The sequence below is a fragment of the Larus michahellis genome, chromosome 2 (assembly GCF_964199755.1).
Source record: "Larus michahellis chromosome 2, bLarMic1.1, whole genome shotgun sequence".
Classification (NCBI taxonomy): Eukaryota; Metazoa; Chordata; class Aves; order Charadriiformes; family Laridae; genus Larus; species Larus michahellis.
In genome coordinates, this window is record NC_133897.1 from 5,913,346 (window position 1) to 5,932,107 (window position 18,762).

General features: G+C 41.7%; 1 protein-coding gene across 3 annotated transcripts in view; it reads left to right on the forward strand.

Moving 5' to 3' along the window:
- Positions 1-18,762, forward strand: part of CTDSPL (CTD small phosphatase like) — an 81,106-nt gene that overhangs the window by 41,408 nt on the left and 20,936 nt on the right. Inside the window, exons 2-4 of one of the 3 annotated variants that reach the window (XM_074574005.1) lie at positions 7,033-7,187; positions 14,456-14,488; positions 18,116-18,169. In XM_074574005.1, coding sequence (XP_074430106.1) covers positions 7,033-7,187; positions 14,456-14,488; positions 18,116-18,169 — 242 coding nt within the window. The remainder of the gene's footprint in view (positions 1-7,032; positions 7,188-14,455; positions 14,489-18,115; positions 18,170-18,762) is intronic. The other 2 variants (XM_074574006.1, XM_074574007.1) reach the window with 2 other exon arrangements.

Below are 18,762 nucleotides of genomic sequence, written 5' to 3' on the forward strand. Positions count from 1 at the left end.
CCCATGTCCTCACCTGTCTTACGTGTTTAAGCTTTTATTTCTTGGCCCCCAGCCACGCGATCAGCTCCATCCAGAGCAGACTGCCAAGGCAGCGGGTGGGAAACGCTTTGGCAGGTGGGGGGTAGTTAAATGTTTTGGAAAGTTTGTTTTGTTTTGTTTTATTTCACTAAACTGATCTGGGATCCCTCCCTTCTAGGAAATAATTTCAATGGAAAACCCAAAACCTTAAGTTTATTTAATTATGTTTTTTTGGGAGGAGAGAGGTTTGCCAGCTTCAGCTGAAATGAAGATAATTCTGGGGTATATCATGCCGAATATGAACAGGGCAATTTGCTACATGTTTGAAGGTTAAACCAGTTGTGGGCGGTTGTTTCAGGTATGTGACAGTGCTGTTACTGCTATATTTTCTGCAAAGCTTACGTGGAAGATTAAGCCTTTCAATGATAAACTGGAACTGGCATTTAAAAGCAAAGTTATGTGGGCCTCACATGTGGATTTGGCACCAAGTATTTTGAAATAATTTCTGTCCTGGTCAATACATCACAAAAATAGGAGCTGTATAAGCAAAGTTAATGGTTTTCTGCTACTTAACTGTTTCTGGTTTGAGTCGTGTAGGATGTAAAATTTTATTTTCCTAATAAGATCAGATACAGCCTCTTAAGAAGACTGAGAAATTACACATCTCTAATCATGTATGAATTTCGAAACTGCTTCCTTTTGAAGAAAGGCTTTGTTTAATATCACTTTATCCTGACTTGCCTCTTTCCATTTTGTATTATAAACAAACTTGTTAGCGGAGAGCTCACAATACACAGATGTTCGTTTTATTGCATTTAGCAAGTTCGTCTGTCGGCGCACAGAAACTCTCTTCATTACCCAGTTTATATTATTTGAGAGGACTGGCTATTGCATTCATTTAATTAGGAAAAATTCAGCAGGAATTAGCTCACTCATGCTCTGCAGAAGGATGGGCTGGATTAGGAGCCCTCCAGTCTGCCCAGCGAGGGGTTTCTTGTGCGATAGCTGTGCAACAGTCTACTTCTGCAATTTCACACAGCTACAGCAAAACTTGATGGGAGAAGCCCTGAATTAAACTCTTTTAGAATACAGTGCTGGAAGGAAAAGCTTTTTCTTTACTGTGTAACTCGTGCTGCTGTTGGAACTACCTCGGTGGGAGAACAGCAGCGCCACCCTTCTGCCTCCAGAGGGTGGTTTGAGTGAAAGGAGGTTTGAGAAGATGCCGTAGAGTCTATCAGCATGCTCTTGTATTACTTTCTACCACAGCGTTTGTCTGCAACGTTTAGGGTTGGGGTTTGGGGATTTTTTCCTTGCTGTTCTCTTTGTATAACCACCTGGTATGGTGTCTTCTGTTTAAACGTACGTGATTGCAGGGATTTATTTCAAAACTTGCCTTTATCTTTCGTTGGATCCCTCCCCAGGCTTAGTAATGCTGTGGGTTCGTTAGGGCTTGCCAGAAGACCTCGATAAGCACGGTTCTGTGGACGATCCTTGACTTCCATAAACTTGCAGGGAATTCAAGAATTAACTTCCCGGCAGGCAGCAGGTAGCACACAGGTTACGAACGGTGAGGCTTGTCCTTAGAAACAGTGCAGGATGATTTCCAGCATCTGGAAATTATAGGTGAGACTTTGCACTTTCAAATCGGGGGAAATCTGGATCAGAGGGACTTCCCTTCTGGCAGGGAGAGCTGTGTTCCTGTTTCTGACCCTGTCTGCAAATAATCTTGTAGAAACTCGGGTAATTTGTCAGAGTGCTTTGCTGAAGGCTCTTGCAGACCTCCGTGGGATCCCTGGGGAAGAAGTTACACAGGGAGCTGTGCAGTCTGCTCTTCAGTGTAGTCTTAAGCTGTATGGAAAAGGAAATTCAGCGACAAAAATTGTAAGGGAAAAGGGTGCGTATTTGTTTGTGCATCTTTATGAACATGTGCGGATATAAGTGCATCTGTATATAGATTTAAAACAACTGTGAAGAGTTGTAGAAGAGCAACATGATTTTGAATGGCTGGCCTCTAAAAGAGCAGCTGAAATTAAGCATAGATACATGTGAAATTTTCTTCATGGGAAGAGATAGGAGTTCTTGACTTGCATTTGCAGTGATGCCTGAAATATCTACTAATGAAGAGATCTTGATGTTATAAGATGATCTTCTGAAAAATCGCATTAGCCCGATGCTCACTTGTTGTAAAACACAAATAAGAGAATTGTTTAGAAAAGTAAGAGAACACAGCATTGTGTGGGTGTGTAAATTCATGGTGCGCTCTCCTTTCATCCCGGATATTGTGGGTGGTTCAATTCCTCCTCGTCCTGCTCAAAAACGGTACAAAGATAAGAACCAAGGAAGGTCAGAGTTACAACATAGCTAAGCTGTTGGCCGAGCTGTGGACCTTCTTACCCCAGGACGCTTTTGGCACTGAAAGTTGGGGTGGCTTCCAAATGGGGGACGAAGTCATGGAAGAGGAATTAATTGAGGACTGTTACATACGCAGTTGATGTCTTTAGGTAAGGAAGTCCTTAAACTGCAGCTGCGACACACCTGGGATGGTGTTAAGGGAAGGCATCACTCTGGACTTGGTGTGGTTCCTTTCTGCAGCTTTTCTGCAGGTACCTGCTGGTTGCAATCTTCTCTGCGTTCATGGATAACGTGCTTTCGTATTGTGAAGTTAGTTTCCCTGGGCTTTTTTGGTACGCAGTGTTTTAAGATTGTAAAAGGTCGCTTAAAGTTGTCTTCAGCATTCAGTGGTGATAGGGGTAATGAATATAATATTGCTGTGGGTGCCGTAGGAAATCAGTTCCAGAAATCAAGGTTGTAACTCCTAAGAGAAGAAGGGGAGGAAAAAAAAGGCCTCTAAATTCCATATGCTGGATGCTGCTCAGATGTGGAGTTTGGATGATTCAGCTTACCACTCCAGCATCCTCACTGCCTGGATTTGCCTGTAGGCTTTTAAGGAACACCAGGCTTTGTTCAGAATACTTAAATTTACAGTGGTGATTCAATATTAATGCTTCTTTACATCTTCAGAGTTACAGTTGTTACCTATATGTGCTGGCATCAGCAAATCCAGCAAACAGCACACCTCTTGCGCTTGGTCCAGTGTAACTAAGGAAGGAGAAGCTGGTTTCTGTGATGCACGACGCTGTCGTCGTTGCTCCAAAGGAGACGGGCTGCAAATCTGTTCTGCGTGTGCCGTAACTGCATGTGTTAATGCTGTGTGGCACTTGAGAACTTCTCTTCCTTACTGCATCTGAAATTATAATTTATTAAGTCACAGTAGAGATTCAATAACATATTAAAAAAAAAAAAAAACCCCAGATGTCTCTAACATGATAGCTAAATTAGTGGAAAGACCTATTTGAAACACCGCTGTATTATGTATGGCAAAATTGCCAAGCTTAAAACAACATGAAGGTATATTTTTGCCTAGAACAAATATTTCACTAAGCGAAAAGGAGTGGCCATTTGAAATGTATAATTTGATCAAGAATTCTTAAGTGATTTGGACAAGTTGCTAGCTTTTGTCTGAGACTTTTTTTTTAATATTTATTTAGACTGTTTACTCTGTTTACTGCCTCTTTCAGTCCTGTACATAGAAAAGACAGAAGCGTCAGTTCCTGGGTGGTTATGCTGTTCCTGTTGATCTGCTGTGCAGCTGAGGCTCTTGTGAATTTAGGAAGTTAAAAATGCTTCTGTAATTCCTACCTGATTGAGAGGCTTGATCCGAACAGCAGCTCCGAGCGGCGAGATCCAGACTGATTGGAGGGATGGCTGGAGATGAGGAGTCCCAGCATCTCCTGGCCACACACGCGCCTTTATAAAGCCGGAGCGGTGGGAGCCCCTGCAGCATCCCTGCTCTCGCTCCTCTCCCTTAAGCGCCGTAGATGTTACTGGGCAGAATTCCTCTTGAAAATTTGGGACTTCATCCTCTATAACCTGTTAATACGGCACGTTGTGTGTCCAGACCATCCATGGTCTGACCTGTAGCGTTCCGAGGTTTGGGGACGAACGTGATGTGGTTTAGGTAAATTTTTGCCTTGGGTGCTGTTTGTATTCATTAACCTCCTGAAGACGAAGCTCAGCAGTGCTCCGCAACATTTCTGGTGCAAACATTTCGTTTTTCTTGCTTAACACTCTTCCTTTTCGTTAACTTCAGAGAAATGGATCTTTTCTTGAAGACCTACCTCTGTCCCAGCCTGCAGCGTAGACCAGACCTTATACAAAATGCAGTCTTGGCTTTGGGGGACTGTTCTATACATAAAAATTGTTTGCAGAATGAAGTTTAGTGTTCTTGTGCTTGTACTTGTGAAGTCCAGGAAAAAACCAAAAGCTTATGATAAATGCTGTGTAAGAGCATTTCTATTTTAAGCATTCACACTTGATTAATTGCGGTCATGTATTTAACTGGAGACTGAAAACAAAATACAAATTATTCGCAAGGTTTCTGTTGTGGTAGCTGTAGGGAACAGGACACAGAGTGTTGTGCTTCCTTTCAAATTTCAGCGTGTTTCAGTGTTTCAGGTCAGAAAGGAGTTTGCCTTTGCCTGGGCGATACTGCAACAAACTTGCTCGTGCCTGCGATACAGATTTTCTTGAGCACTGGTTTGAAAATGTCCTTCCTGGCTGCACAGGCATCACTCGGGGGTTTCTAAACGCCTGTTTCTGCAAATTTGTTGCAAACAGAATGTGGTATTTTGAGAATGAGCCTTTTACTGTAACATGTACCACCAATGGCTAGAGGATTGCATGTGTTTTCTGTTTCACTGGAGTATTGAAAAGCAGTGATTAGATGGGTTTCAGTTTACAAGTGTCTTTAAAGTAATGAAACACTTCCTTAAATACACAGATGCCCACAAATCTCTGCACAATTCTGACTTTATTCTCTTACCTGAGCACTTTTTAAATGGTGAAGTTGTATAAAACCCCTTTAGGTTTTGATACCGCTACACTTTCCTCTTTATAGCAATTAATAACTGCACCCAAGCGTTGCTGACTCCCTTAAGGGGGGAAAATATTTTGGCAAATATGGAAATGCATGCTGCATGGAGAACAGAGTATTACAGCTGGATCTGTTGGACACCTTGGAAGTGCTTTGAGAGGAGAAAATGTTGATGTCTAGCTTATGCTGAGTCTAGGAAAATCAGAAGATTTTGTTTATATTTTCAGAGAGTGCCTGAAAATTCACTCAAAATCTGTACCACGAGGCTTTCTTGTCAAAGCACATGTGTGTACCCACGTGCCTTCCGACCTCAGAGCACGATGGTATCCCTTAATTATTCCAGGGGAGTTTTCTTTATCTATTAACAATTGTATTATTTGTATTTCTGTTGCCGGTTGCCTTGATATATTTGTAATATCAGGAGGAAGGTAGAAGTATGTGGCTGTTCCCTAATAATCTGAGAGACAGAAAGATGAGGAATTACGTATTAATGTGTGTAATGGAACTTACTAAGAATTTAACCCGCCCTCTAACTTTGAATTGGGGGACTGTTCTGTTCCTTCTAATGCAGAGTGCAAATAAACTGTCTGGTTTCTAGATCGCTATTAATCTGCTTCGTGCGGCAACTTTCACAGCATCCTTTTTTTTCTGAGTGTAATCCACCTTTTATCGTTTCCTACTTTAAGATGTGCTGCTGCATCGCCGTGAAAAAAGAATCAAAAAAAATAACTTGCTGGGGCTTGTTTGCATGTATTTTAAATGAAATCACTTGTTGGCGCTGAAAAGGAAGCCATGAATCCCTCTAGTCAAAGATACTCCTCTGCTAAACGGAGAGGGGGGGTCGGTGCTGGTGCAGGTGGGGCAGTGGGGGGGCTCCGGGGGCGGGGGGGTGGTTTGTACAGTGTTCACAGGGATAGTGGTGGTGGAGCAGTTATTTACCAGAGGCACATGGCATGGTCGTGTCTCATCGTGGTACCCTGAGGTGTTAACGAGTTGTGTATCGATGGCGTTCAGTGCCACACGTTGCGGTGCTATAGATGAACATCAGGGAAAAAGCTCTGCTCCAAAGGCACAAGACGAAAAGGGCGCGAGTGCCTGTCCCTGCCCTGGAAGAGTGCTAAGCCCGCAGGTATTGCATGCCGGAATAGGAAACAAACACTTCTCGCTAACGGTAGATCGTTAAAATAATCGGTGATCAAATTGAGTATTACTTAAAATATTCTAAAACATTGTATTTTTTTTTAATTTCGTGTTCAAGATCTAATTTTCAGGAATTTGAATCTTAGGGAGATGACTAGGCGTCCGGTGTGCATTTCTTTTCTGCAAACTGCTGCTCTTGTCTACAGTTTTTAGTCTCTAAAAACACTACCCTGGCTTTCATTGAGCTGTATGTAATTTTTCACTCGTTTTTCTTGGGGGGGATTGTTTTGGTTTTTCTTGTGTTTTTGAATCCTTTTAGACCAATAAGCAGGTTAAACGGGAGTCCTGACCCTTCTTTCCGCTTAGTAACACCCTCTCCAGGCTTGTTCCCGCAGCCGGTGTTGCATCTCCCAGTGCTGCCCCTGCGCTGTGTCTCCTGTCCTCCAGCAGCGCTGCCAGACAGTAGCGGAGGAAACTCAGAAACATCTCCGATATTTTTCTGACCCTTGCAGGAGTTTAAATGGCTAGAAAATATCCCCAGGCATCAGTAGGCATTTATGGCGTCTCTTCTATTTCAGATCAGTACGGAGACGTATTTTAGCAGCAAGTTATTTCATGTAATTCACAGCGTCTACTTTGGATGTTTCTAGGAAAACTCTCAATGCAGTGGTTTAGTCTGGCGAGACCTTTGATAGTGCGGAGATGCAGGTTGGTTAACAACAGGCTAATGTCACCGTGGGAGTTTGCCAAGGGAAAAAAATGCGTTGAAACGGAAGGAAAGGGGGGTCTCAATATGATGATGAACCTCCATGAGGTTATCTTAAGACTTGAGAAGGGCTTCTGAGCTAATAACCGCCCATCTTAAATTCGGTCATTGTGGTCTGGAAAACTAGGTCTGTACGACATGAATTTATTTTTCTGCTCTGTTTTTTTTCCCCTAGTGTCCCAATGTAATATCAGCTTGAAGAAGCAGAGGAGTCGAAGTATCTTTAGCACCTTATTCTGCTGCTTTCGTGACTACAATGTCGAACCACCATCTACCAATAGCACCAGTGCTCTTCCTCCTTTGGTGGAGGAGAATGGAGGACTTCAGAAGGTCAGGCTTTTATCTTATTTTGCTGTCATATGGGTCTTTTGTAACCAAAGTTTAACTGTGCGCTTCTGAAGGTTTGCCTTAATAGGTTTCCCTCATGGGGAACGTGTCTAAGAGTTACAGAAAAAAATGAACTGTTTTGCTGGTGAATTGCCAATACTATCTGTTCAGCTGCAATTTAAAACTAACTTTTCCCTGAAGGGTATTAGCACTATACATTTTATGAGCAAACAACATTTAAAACCTGAGTAAGACACTAAAAAAATACGGACTTGTCATACTACTTCAAACGACGAGTTGTCTTTAGCTTTGGTTGTCTTTCCCAGCTACAGGAAGGTTAAAATGCGCCCACGGGAGCCTAGTGGAACCGTTTTGAATGTCAGTGGAAAGGGTTTTCAGTGACGTAAACGCAGTTCAAAAAGAGGGAGAACTATAATTGTTTGTACCTTTATTCTAACCATTTCACCTGTATTTAATGCACCCTGAGTCCAGAGGTATCAGCTTAATAACCTTTTTCCAGGTTATTTAAGTTTTGTTTACCTAATAAGTCAAATTAATTGATAAAAACCTTTAGCACTGCAAAGCGTTGTATGTAAGAGCAGCGTGTTCCTTTCATTGAGGTCTAGTAATTACACTGGTTTGCCATATTCGTAAAATCACAACACACATAATTTTATATGTTCTTTTCAAATCTGACAACACTGAGAGGATTTGCATTATGTTGCTGAAGGATTTCAGTTCAATATAGCAAACGCAGGGATACTACCCCTTCCGTACCGTGTTGTTTTTCAGCACTCTCAAAAACTCCACCAGTGCTACGCTCTTAATTGAAACACCATTCCCGTCGTGTTTTTCCGGGACTTTAAAGGATTGCAAGCATAGGTGTATCCGTGATGGAGGAAGAATAGCAGAAATTCTACTCTTCACACTAATTTTTCACATTTGATGCAGCTGATTTCTTACCTGCCACGTTCAGTGCATTTTATTTTGTTTTAAAATGCGCTGGTTACGTCTGAATTATGAACAGCTCAAGAGAAGGAGCAGAGGAGCTGCTCGGTGAGAGAGAGGAAAGGGAAATAAATTGGAGTGACTGAGACGAAGAACACATTGGGGGCGGGTAGAGTCTGAACTGCAGCAGTTGGTGCTGAAACTGCTCACGCAGGGGTGAAGCGCGCTGAAAATTCCTCTGCCAAGAGGAGAAATCGTATGTGTATTTTTAGATGTCTTTTGCTGGCCAAGGTACGTTTTGACTGAAATGAGGGAAACCCAGGCTGGAAGTGCCGAAGGGAAAGCTGAGTAGCGCGTAGTATGTGTGCGCACGTTCCCCTGGGAAACGAAGGGAATGGGAAGCTGGTAAAGGAGGCAGAGGTGAGGCTACCGGCAAAATGGCAGCTGAGAGAAAATGGGAGTTCATTAGAAAGAAAAACAAAAAGAAGGTTTTTTTCTTCTTTTTAGAAAGAAAAACAAAAAGGGTTTTTTTTCCTATAGAAAAGGTGAGTTTAAATGGTCTGGAGTCGGTAGTCTTCAGATGGCATTTTGTAAAACCCTTAATTACTTTCTAAATATATCTTCTGCCTGGAGCGAGTGATTGCCTGTAGGTGCACACGAGTTGCCATCCTCGCTCCGTGCTCCCTTAGTGAGCAGTTCTGAAGTTGTATGTGAGCCGAAGACACAAATCCCACAACTCATGGCATTACCAAGACCATAGCTTAATTGAGTGACAGAGTTCAAGGAACATGTTAAAAATAACTATTAAAGAGTGCATTTTTTTTAAAAAACGGAACAAAATGCACTCAAGATGTGCAGAGATCTTTGTAGAAGAGATGAAGTATGGCTAAGCTTTTGGGTAGTTCTAGAGTGAGTGCAAATAAGTCTCTAACATTTCTATTTGAAATGCAATATTGAAGACGAATAAGCTTTGTATGTGTTTTGATATGCTGTTTTTATTTTCAGTGCCACTATGGTTAGTGTAAGTAGGAAATTCTTCTAAAGAAAGAAAAACAGCATTGAAGACTTGGATAGATGTGAATATCGTTGCGCTGTCGGGCTACTTGCTTTTTACCAGGAGAGCTGTGTGTTAGAACCGCGCAGGCTGGTTGGATTTGACCGAGTTACGCTGAGCGTCTTGTCTAGATGCAGAAGGGATATGTAAGTTGGGGGAAAGTACATCTAAGAGTGGGCCTCGGTTTCTAAATTGGTGAAATTAAATGTCCAAGAATGACAAAATTACCCATTTTAGGAAAGGAGAGAAAGCCTGACAACACTCTGCTTAAACTCCTCTGCAGTTTAATTAAAGCCAGCTTAAGAATAGCTTAAATTTTGTTGAGCTGCTGTTCAAATGGTCGCTCGCTTATATCTGCTCTCTTTTGTATGTTGTATTAATTATTTAGCACAATCACAGGTGACCCCTGACCATGGCCCAGTCAGTTCCTGTGTTGTGGCCCTTTCCTTCAAAAATTGAAAAAGAAAATTGCACAATAACGATAAATAGTTACTATTAGAAACTAGTATAAAATGGCTTGGATGTACTTCCCTTCCATCTGTACTGTTCAGTAGGGTTGTTACATGAAAACTGGTGATAAAGACTTCAGAGGGAAGGACAGGAACAGAGAAAGCTGCTGCTGGTTTCACAGGAATTCGGTGTGTGTCCTATGTTGCTTCTGGCGTGTTCTTGCAGTTGAGGTGACACGCTGACTTCCTTCTCGTTAGGAGTCTTGATTCTTTCAGTCCTAACCTGCTGTAAGGGAGGGGGAGCAGGAAGAGCATTTGATAAAGTAAATGAAAACACCGTTCTGAAGTTTTGCTCAGAGTAATTGCCTTGTGTGATTTTTAAATTTTCTATCATTATTATTTTGCCGTATTAGAAAAAATGAAATCAGTGCTTCAGATGAAATCGCTGCTTCGTTTAGTATTTTACCAAATGACGTGACTTGACTGTTCTTGGCAAGTCAAGTGTCAGGTCACTTCTTCATAGGATTGGAAGAAACACCAAACTGAGCATGGTTTTAAATAAACGGGGTTTTTCAGCACTGATTTCTATTCCGTTGGGGGGGGGGAAAAAGCCCAAAAACTTCTTTAAAGTATTGAGTTCACTTTTAAACCTTCTACTCACAGAGCAGCTGCTTGTCCAAGTGTGGCTCTAATACTGGTAACGACTGTAGTTCTGTCTCTAAAGTTTCAATACAACATTTTTCAATGATAACTTGTATTTACTGAAACTATTGTGTGTTTGCTTTTCTTAAAATGCTACAGCTTGTTAATGCAGCACAAAGATGTATTCTAAGATGTAATATCTATTACAGTGGGTATATGTCAGCCTCTCTGCAGCTTGGATGCCGAGCCAGATGTGTCATTGGGAGCACACAATGTTCAGCCTCCTGAAATCCTTGCTATTTTTTTCCTGCCTCCTCAGCAGCAGGCAGCTCACCGAGGCCTTCCAGCCAGTTTTGGGGGGTTTTTATTTAGAGGCCGGAGTGTTGGGAGAGGGAAGAGGGTTTTTTTGTTTTCTTCTAAACAAATTCAAATGTCAGTTTCTGTTCTTCAGTGAGCAACTTAACTCAATTGGTGTATTTTTCTGGGCATGCTTCTGGGTGTAAGGTTTGTTTTTTTTTTTTTTCTGGGTAAGTTTGTTACTTGAGCTTTGAAGTGTTTGCAGCTACAGGTTTCATCTGCAGGCTCCAAGGAGGGATCTAGGTAGAGAAAGGTGAGAAAAGCTAGATGCAAACTGGCTTTCTCTTCCTTTCGCCTTTATTTGTGGTGGGTGAGGGAGCTCTGACAAGTCTATCGGCACTTTGCCGTTTCACTTCCAGCCCACTTCCACCAGAGTCATCTCTGCCTGTGCTTCACAGTTAGATACAAATCGGGCAGATGGCTCGTGTTCAACAAGATGAAGCATGAATGAGGAAAGGCTTTTTTTTTTTTTTACACCTCTTGGATTAGAGGAGAAGGTCTTGATCCACGCTCAACAGGGAAGAGGACAGAATTAGAAGGTGGTTTATTCTGGGGGCAGCAGCTGCCCCCGCTGCTTTCCCTCTAAGAGGAATGAAGCCGGAAAGGTCAAGTCCTTGAGTTTCCACCTCATCCATCCTAACCACTACAAAAGTGAGGTCTCCTTCTCCTCACTGCTTTTTGCTCCCATGATGCTATGATTTCCAGGGTGAAGCTGGAAAGCTGTTTTGATGACGTATTGTTATGTCTCCAACACCTTTGTCAGCTTCAGGGATCTCTTTCTCACACACTTGAAAGTGCAGGGGATGGGGTAGTATCTGTCCGACGAGAAGATGGTTCACCGGCGTGACAAAAACAACTTGTAGGGAGCACGTTCTCGAGGTCAAAAGTAGCATCTCCTTCATCCAAGAGACCTGGAGGAGCCAGAAGAACGTGGACTTTTGATGGGGAGTCTATTAACAGCATGTTTTCCAAATAGACATGGAAGCCAGTCTCGCTCCCCAGTGTGGAGGAAGATAAGGGAGATCAATGTCAATAATAGTGCTCCTTCTCCTGCTTAACCTTTACTGATCAGAGCAAGACAGTTTCTGGTGTTTGGTTCTGTTGGTCACCATCAGCACGCGGTATGGTAGGTCTTTTTAGAAAAAAACCCTCTGCGCAGCAGTGTTTGGTTCCTCTGTCTCTGCCTACTCATTCTGACCTGGGCCTCCCCAAAACGGCTTCTATATTAAGAGACAGAGCTTGAGAATCCAAGTCAATGAAAGAGTCAAATAGCTACTCTATTGTTTTTAGAGAACCTATCACGATCTAGTATCAGCTTTCTGTTAAAGAAACAAATGTGATAAATCTGTTCTTTTGATCAGCTGTTTCTTTTAAGGGATTGTTCTTTACAATGAAACGGCTCCTTATCTTTGAATACAGACTGTTCTCAAAAAAGCAAAATAGTGTGGTCTGTCACTTGATGCTCATTGATCCCATACGCGACCGTAGACAGACAGCATTAATGAACGGACACGGCACTGAAAACGTTGTGTCTCTCAGACTAGAATTACGTAGCTAAGGGAAAAGGTAGGATTTATCGTCTCATCTGTATATATTGTGCCGTGGAAAAAAAACTGATTTCAGTGGCTGGACAAATCGGTTCCTGGGTTATCTTAGTCATACAGTGGGGAAATTTTGGCATTCTAGGAACAGCTTTGTCCTGTTACCAGTATCAGGGGTTTGTGGAATTACTTCAACAAATGCAGTCATCTGTCATCTATTTCAAACGATAGCGTTATGACCTACATCCCTTCCTGTTCCAAGGCACCAGGAAATGAGGCAGGACGCTTTTAAAAAGTTTCCCATAGCAGCCTTGTTTTTAAAAAGTATTTGCCCGTTCATGAACACATACGCTTTACCAGCAGACTCTTGCATTTATCTTTCTGCTTCTTCTTCCAGTTGTCATCATTATCATTTTGATTTTTGCATAGGCATTTTCAGGGTTCTTCTTAGGAAATTCGCGTGTTTCCCTTGTTCTTTGATTTAAGGAATTCCACAAGAAGAATAAAGCGAACAGTAAGGCATGTCCTTTAGCAACTTAGATTCTGGATTCCTATGAAAGTCGGGCCTAAGAGTTGCGGCTCTTGCTGCAAGAGATTGCCACAATGGAAAGCAAGATAAGCCGCGGTGGTGCCTCTTGAAGTCTGTGGGAAAACCTGATGTGATACACGGCTATGTTTGTGTCCAGGAGTAAGATAATCTTGTACCCTAACTGTGGATATGCCTCTCCCTCTCATATACTGTTTTCACCTGTTGACAGAAGAGAAGCTCCAGTTGTATTTTATTCTCTACCAGTGAATTCAGAAAATGCCTTTCAAAACAAAACAAAACACGGGTTCGCAATCTGCGCTCCGCCCGCGTAACCGTATCCTCGATAACAATTTGATCTCAAGCCAGCAAATCCGACTGGCACCTACTCAAATTCACCCTTTCCTGAAATGGCCCACAAACTCCAGGTGATATTACACTAACAGGACATGGTGAATTACTTTTTTTGTTTGTTTGTTTGTCCTTTTTTTTTTTTTTCTTTTTGCCATTATCTTGAGGAAAATTTGGATTCTTACCAATTTTTCTGTGTTTTGTTTTTATAGAGGTCAGGTACTTTTTACTAAGTCAAACTTCTTGATAGTTCACGGTGGTTGCTGCGTTCTAGTTCCTTCATCAGCTTCTCTGGATTTTGGTCAAACTTCAGTAAAAATTTCTGCTGCCGCAGCAATAAAAAAAGAGGACTTTAAAAATAACATTGAGTTACTTTTGTTTGTGAGTGATGTGTCAGCACTATGTTAGACTCCAAAACAAGTGAGCACAGGACTTTTTCAGCTGGAAGAGGATATTCCAATGTTGAAAACAGCTCTTCCAATAGACAGTCGGTCTGCTGGTAGTCAGAGCCTGTGTTGTCCAAGTAATTAAAGAATAAAACCATGTACCTAAGCAACACCTACACTAGAAAGGTCAGCTTCCTTTTTTTTTTTTAAGTGCTGTGCCCACCAGAAAACAAATCCTTGTTTTTGACAGATTAGAAAGATAAGAAAATAAGAGTTCCTATTTCCCAAAATGTCTTGCATGGTGAGTTGGTGGCCCTGTGACCAGCCTTCTCCATTTGGAAGCTGCGAATGGAAGTGTCTTTGTCTCCATGTGTCGCGTCCCAGGATGGAGAAGAAGAAAAGGTCAAGTTGGCCAAGACTGTTTTCCCTTCTCCCAAGTACAATACAAAAGGGAGACCATGGGAAGATCACTGATAGCGTTGCCTCTGTCTGAGTGAAGCAAGCGGGATTCCTTGGGTTGGTTTATCATCATCGTGTTCTTCTCAGACTTTTTTTGCTGTTGCCAAAGCGAAAATACTGTGTTTTCTGAGGCAGTTGTCTCAAGTGGAGTTAACTTCAAGGAGTGGTCTTCTGCCCTGCTCCCAAGGTCTGGCTGAGCCTCTTGTTGCTGCAGTGAAAATAGACGAATATACCCATTAGTAGATCTTAAAGCTGAGAAAGTTACAGTAAATACAGGTACTTTCTTATTATCATCTCTTAATTAATCATAGCATGGATTTTACCAGTCCAGTCTTCTAAAAGTCATAAATGCCAATATACTAACAGATCATTTCAGCAACTAAAATGCAAGATCCTGGTTTTGTTTGGTTTGGTTTTTTTTTTTACCCTGGTTTCTTGAATACTTTAAACTTTTGGTTTAAAATGTTTTGAGTGCTACGTTTACTGCTTCAGACCTTTGTTCTACCCTTTAAAAGCCATTACCCTTACAGTGATTTATTTTTTTTTCTTTTTCCCCAGGGTGACCAGATGCAGGTCATGCCTATACCAAGTGTATGTATTTTTATCCCTTTTTCTTTTAATAATTTTCATAACTTTTGCTTTGATTCATCTTATGTTGCGGTCTAACAGGTCTGTTTTGTGTTGCATGTTAACAAAAGGATTTTATGTTCTGTCTGCAATGTTGTATACTCAGAGATGAACTGAACTGCACGTGTTGTACAAGGACTAAAAGAAGGGTTTGGGTTTTACATGGTTTTCATCTTGCATCTCACTTAAATTTGTTTCTGAATTTTTACCATTTTGAAAATGCGTGAAGTAGCCTGAAAGTTGAAGTTACTTCCTTTAATAGAGACAAAAGGTGACTCATCATCATGATGGGGGACACAGTTACAAAAACCTAATTTTTCCCTATATTCCAGTTCGAAGAGAAGAGTTAGAAACTGCATAATTTGTTTGAAACAAGCCGCTATAGGAAAACAAAGACCATAGTTGCATTTCTGCACTCGTTCAAGATGATGCTCTCAGTATCAGCTGCTGTTTTATGGGCCTTAATATTTCTGCTTATCTGCCCGGATTAAACTTGGAATGCCATTTGGCATCTGAGTTATTTTGCAAAACTAAATAAAAGGAAGAAAGAAAAACCTAGCGCTTCAAACTGAAGCTTTTAATTTAATCAGGTTAAAAAGCTGCTCTTTTTCTGCTAGTTTTTCATGTGGATGAGGACATAGACTTTTAAAATCTGGAAATACGGTGATTTTCCAGCTCTTTGCTGTTTATAACGATTTATTAGTGCAGAGTTTTCCAGGAAATGGCAGTGCCTGGTGTGTGGAGTTACTGACACAGCCCTCTTTTTCTCGAGAAATTTGGTAGCCCCTAAAGACCAGAATATTCCCCGAAATACCATTTTTTAACTTTTTCCCTTCCTTCTCATGTAGCCCAACATTACAAAGACCTGTAAGAACCCTGTCCCTGCTGCGGTGCAGTGGTGTGAGGAGATCGCTGTAACTGTGCAGATCACTGCCCTCCTTCACCACTTTTTCTTGGATTTAAGAACTGTTAGAAATTACTCTTTATTGCTTACCTATTATTTCTGATAGGAAATGACTTCTAATATGGCTCATGCATGTTTGTGTGCATGTGTGTATGTATACACACACACGTACGTGCATGTAAGTTGTATATATGCAAGTCTGGGCATAGGAAACTTTGAAACATGTGAAAATACTGATTCCTAAATTACTTTTCCTTTCACGTACCTGCCAGATTCGTTTGGTGACTGTAGTTGCTCTACTGGTAGCTGTTTGAACGTAAAACATGTTCTGGCTGTGCTCTGACCTGGAATAAAATTTTGCCTAAGAGTGAGTGTAGGTATTCATGACATAAGAATTCAAACAGAACAAAATTTTGACGTGACAAAAGAGTACAGGTACGAACACGGAATGAGATGCTTTGCTGGAACACCATCTTTCTGATGTTAAAGCAGTGCTCTGTTAGGTTTGGGTAGTGGTAGGAAAAGGAATCAGGGTTTGAGGATATTTTTTTCAGGATTTTTTTTTTTTAATGGTACCTCAACTATTAACTTTGCTGACCTGTATTCCCAGCGCTCTGTTAAGGCAGTAAAATTAACTTTGCAGTCATGATGTAGAGTTCTGAATGAGCGGGTGACCTTAAACACGCTCGTTCCTCTTCTCCAGTGCCATCTGATGCCGTCTTCCATGGGGACATGCACGGGGGGGTCAGGCAGCCCTGGCCCCCAGGCACTTGTGTGACATTTGCTGCCCCAGTGTCAGTAGAAGCCGGCGAGCATTAGTACGTAATCTTCTAAATAAAGACAGAAGGGAGCTGCGTGTGGAGAAGGCGGTAGGAACGAAGATGCAAAGCCAGCATTAAATTTGAAAAATACCTAAAATTAAAGCGGTCTTTTTTGCCGATCTTATGAGGGCTGTTTGTCCTGGGGGCTGGAGCCCAGAGGTTCACGCTGCAACAACTCTTCACCGTGTGTTTAAGACCCATTAAAGCAGAAGTTCTTGAGGCTCTGCTTCATGGGGTCACGGCTGAGGAACAGGCTGTTTGAACTGCGTAGGTTGTACATACCAGGAGAAAAATCTTCTAAACAGAATGAGCTCGGTCACAATCAAGTTGGACATTTACTTTTTATGGGGCTCACTGCAAATGTAGTCACTTCAAGTGTTCAGTGAATTCCTTAGTGACTCTGAGAAGAGCACTGCCCGCTCCCTGCTCGTTAAACTTTCCAGTTGAAGCCTCCGGTTGAAATATGAGGTTTTTCTGGAGCTTTATCACACGTGTATAAAATCTAGCAGCCTGCTGAGGTTTCACCTGTTGGAAAACTTCCATTGCTTTATGCACATATGTTGCCCAGAGGAGCTGTGGGTGCCCCATCCCTGGAGGTGTTCAAGGCCAGGTTGGACGGGGCTTTGAGCAACCTGGTCTAGTGGGAGGTGTCCCTGCCCAGGGCAGGGGGTTGGAACTAGGTGATCTTCAAGGTCCCTTCCAACCCAAACCATTCTGTGATTATGTATCAGTGAAGTACATCTTCTGCTGAGTCAAAATTCTCCTGTATTAATTGCACTTAATTCAAAAATGTGAGTTAATATGAATTTTCACTTCGATATTCATAGAGGTAGCTGATCAGCAAAAAACATTCCGGCTTCAAGTTGGGTTCTTCAGAAAATAGAAACAGTGTGACTTTGTTTTTTTGAAGGTGAACTTCATCCTGTTTGTATCTCATATTCTGAAGCTGTTTCCAGATAAGGCATAGATTAAACAGCAGCGTAATTGATTTTTTTTCCTAATACTGCAAAATGATTTGGTTTTAGGGCTGAAATAAACACACGCAAAACTAGAACAAACGATAGCAGCTGATAGTTGAGTAGAATAGTGACGTGAGGAGTTTTGTGATAGATTTGACTTAAAAATACAGTAAGTGTAGCTCAGAATGCCCATGCTTTCCTGGATTTTTCTCAGGAATATGGAAAGGAATGTGATCTAGAAATCAAAGTAGGCCCATAGTGACTTCAGCACTTGTTTTCATTCCTTTGGGTGAAAAGGTAGGTGGAAGTACAAAGCCATGCTCATGCACCTGCCTAAATGAGTCCATTTCTTCTGTTCCATTTCAAATCCCGGTGCTGAGGCGTGGTACCAAAAGCAGCCCGCAGCATCCCTGCAGAAGTTAAATCTTGGCACTGGGATATGGCGTTTTCACTTGTCCTCACCTACGTTTAGACAATTTCTTGTAATCGCTTTTTCTAGAAGAAATTTTGTGAACTGCCTGTTTCATAACAGGAGCTGGTGTCTTTTGGCAGCTGTGTGCTAAGTGGGAATAATTTATCTTCTATTAGAGCGTTTCTGTGCATAACTGCTGGGAGAAGCTGTTAGCTACGCGGAGTGCAGCCCAACGTGTGACCTGAAGGGACGATGAAGAGTGAATTAATGTGCCGCACTTACGCTAGACAACATTTCCAGTGTTCAAAGAAAGGGCTTATTAATTCCGATACTTGTCTCTGTGGGAAATACGGGCCTACAGGGAAGAAAGGTTATGGTTGTTTTATGCAGTAAATTTCTGAAAGGTTTGTGTTGACCGGCTGTTTATGCTTCAACTAAAAGTCCTGTTTTCTTGCCACCACCACCCCCTTTTTTTTCTTTTTTTTTTTGTCTTAGGGAATATACTATTTCCACGGGACTGAAGCAGTGCAGCAGTCGTTTCACTACAAGGTCTGTTAAGCTGATCAGCCGTGAGACCTGGCTGGAATGCATAAATCCCAAACAGTGACTAGTTTAAAAGCTTTAACTTGTATACAATTTATTTCTTGTTGGAATTGAAGACCAAGCTAGGACGTACAGTACTGAGATGCCACATGTTACTTTTCTGCTGAGTTCTGTGGAAGTCTGCAGTCTTTTGGAGAGTATTACATAGTAAATATGAGTTGCTGTTAGCCGCAATTAAATACTCTTAATCGTCTTCGATATCTTTAAAGCTGCTATGTTTAAAAAAAGGAATTATCGAAGATCCATAACTATTCACTGTTAACTCTGATGGAAATCTGGTAATTACAGCTCTTCTTGGGTATGTCTCCATTAGTGAGGAAATTAAAATACAATATTGAGTAATGCTTGTTTCTGCCTAAAAGCTTTGCCACTCTTGGCATGTGGAAATTGCCTTACATCAGAAAGCTCGAACGGCAAAACAAATGGGCTGATACCTGTCGTATAAATGCTTTAAGTTCTTAAAGCCTCAAAAATGTCATCCTTGCTCCAAAGTCCTACACCAGATGTTCAGCACTCTCACCACTTGTAGTGCCTTCAGC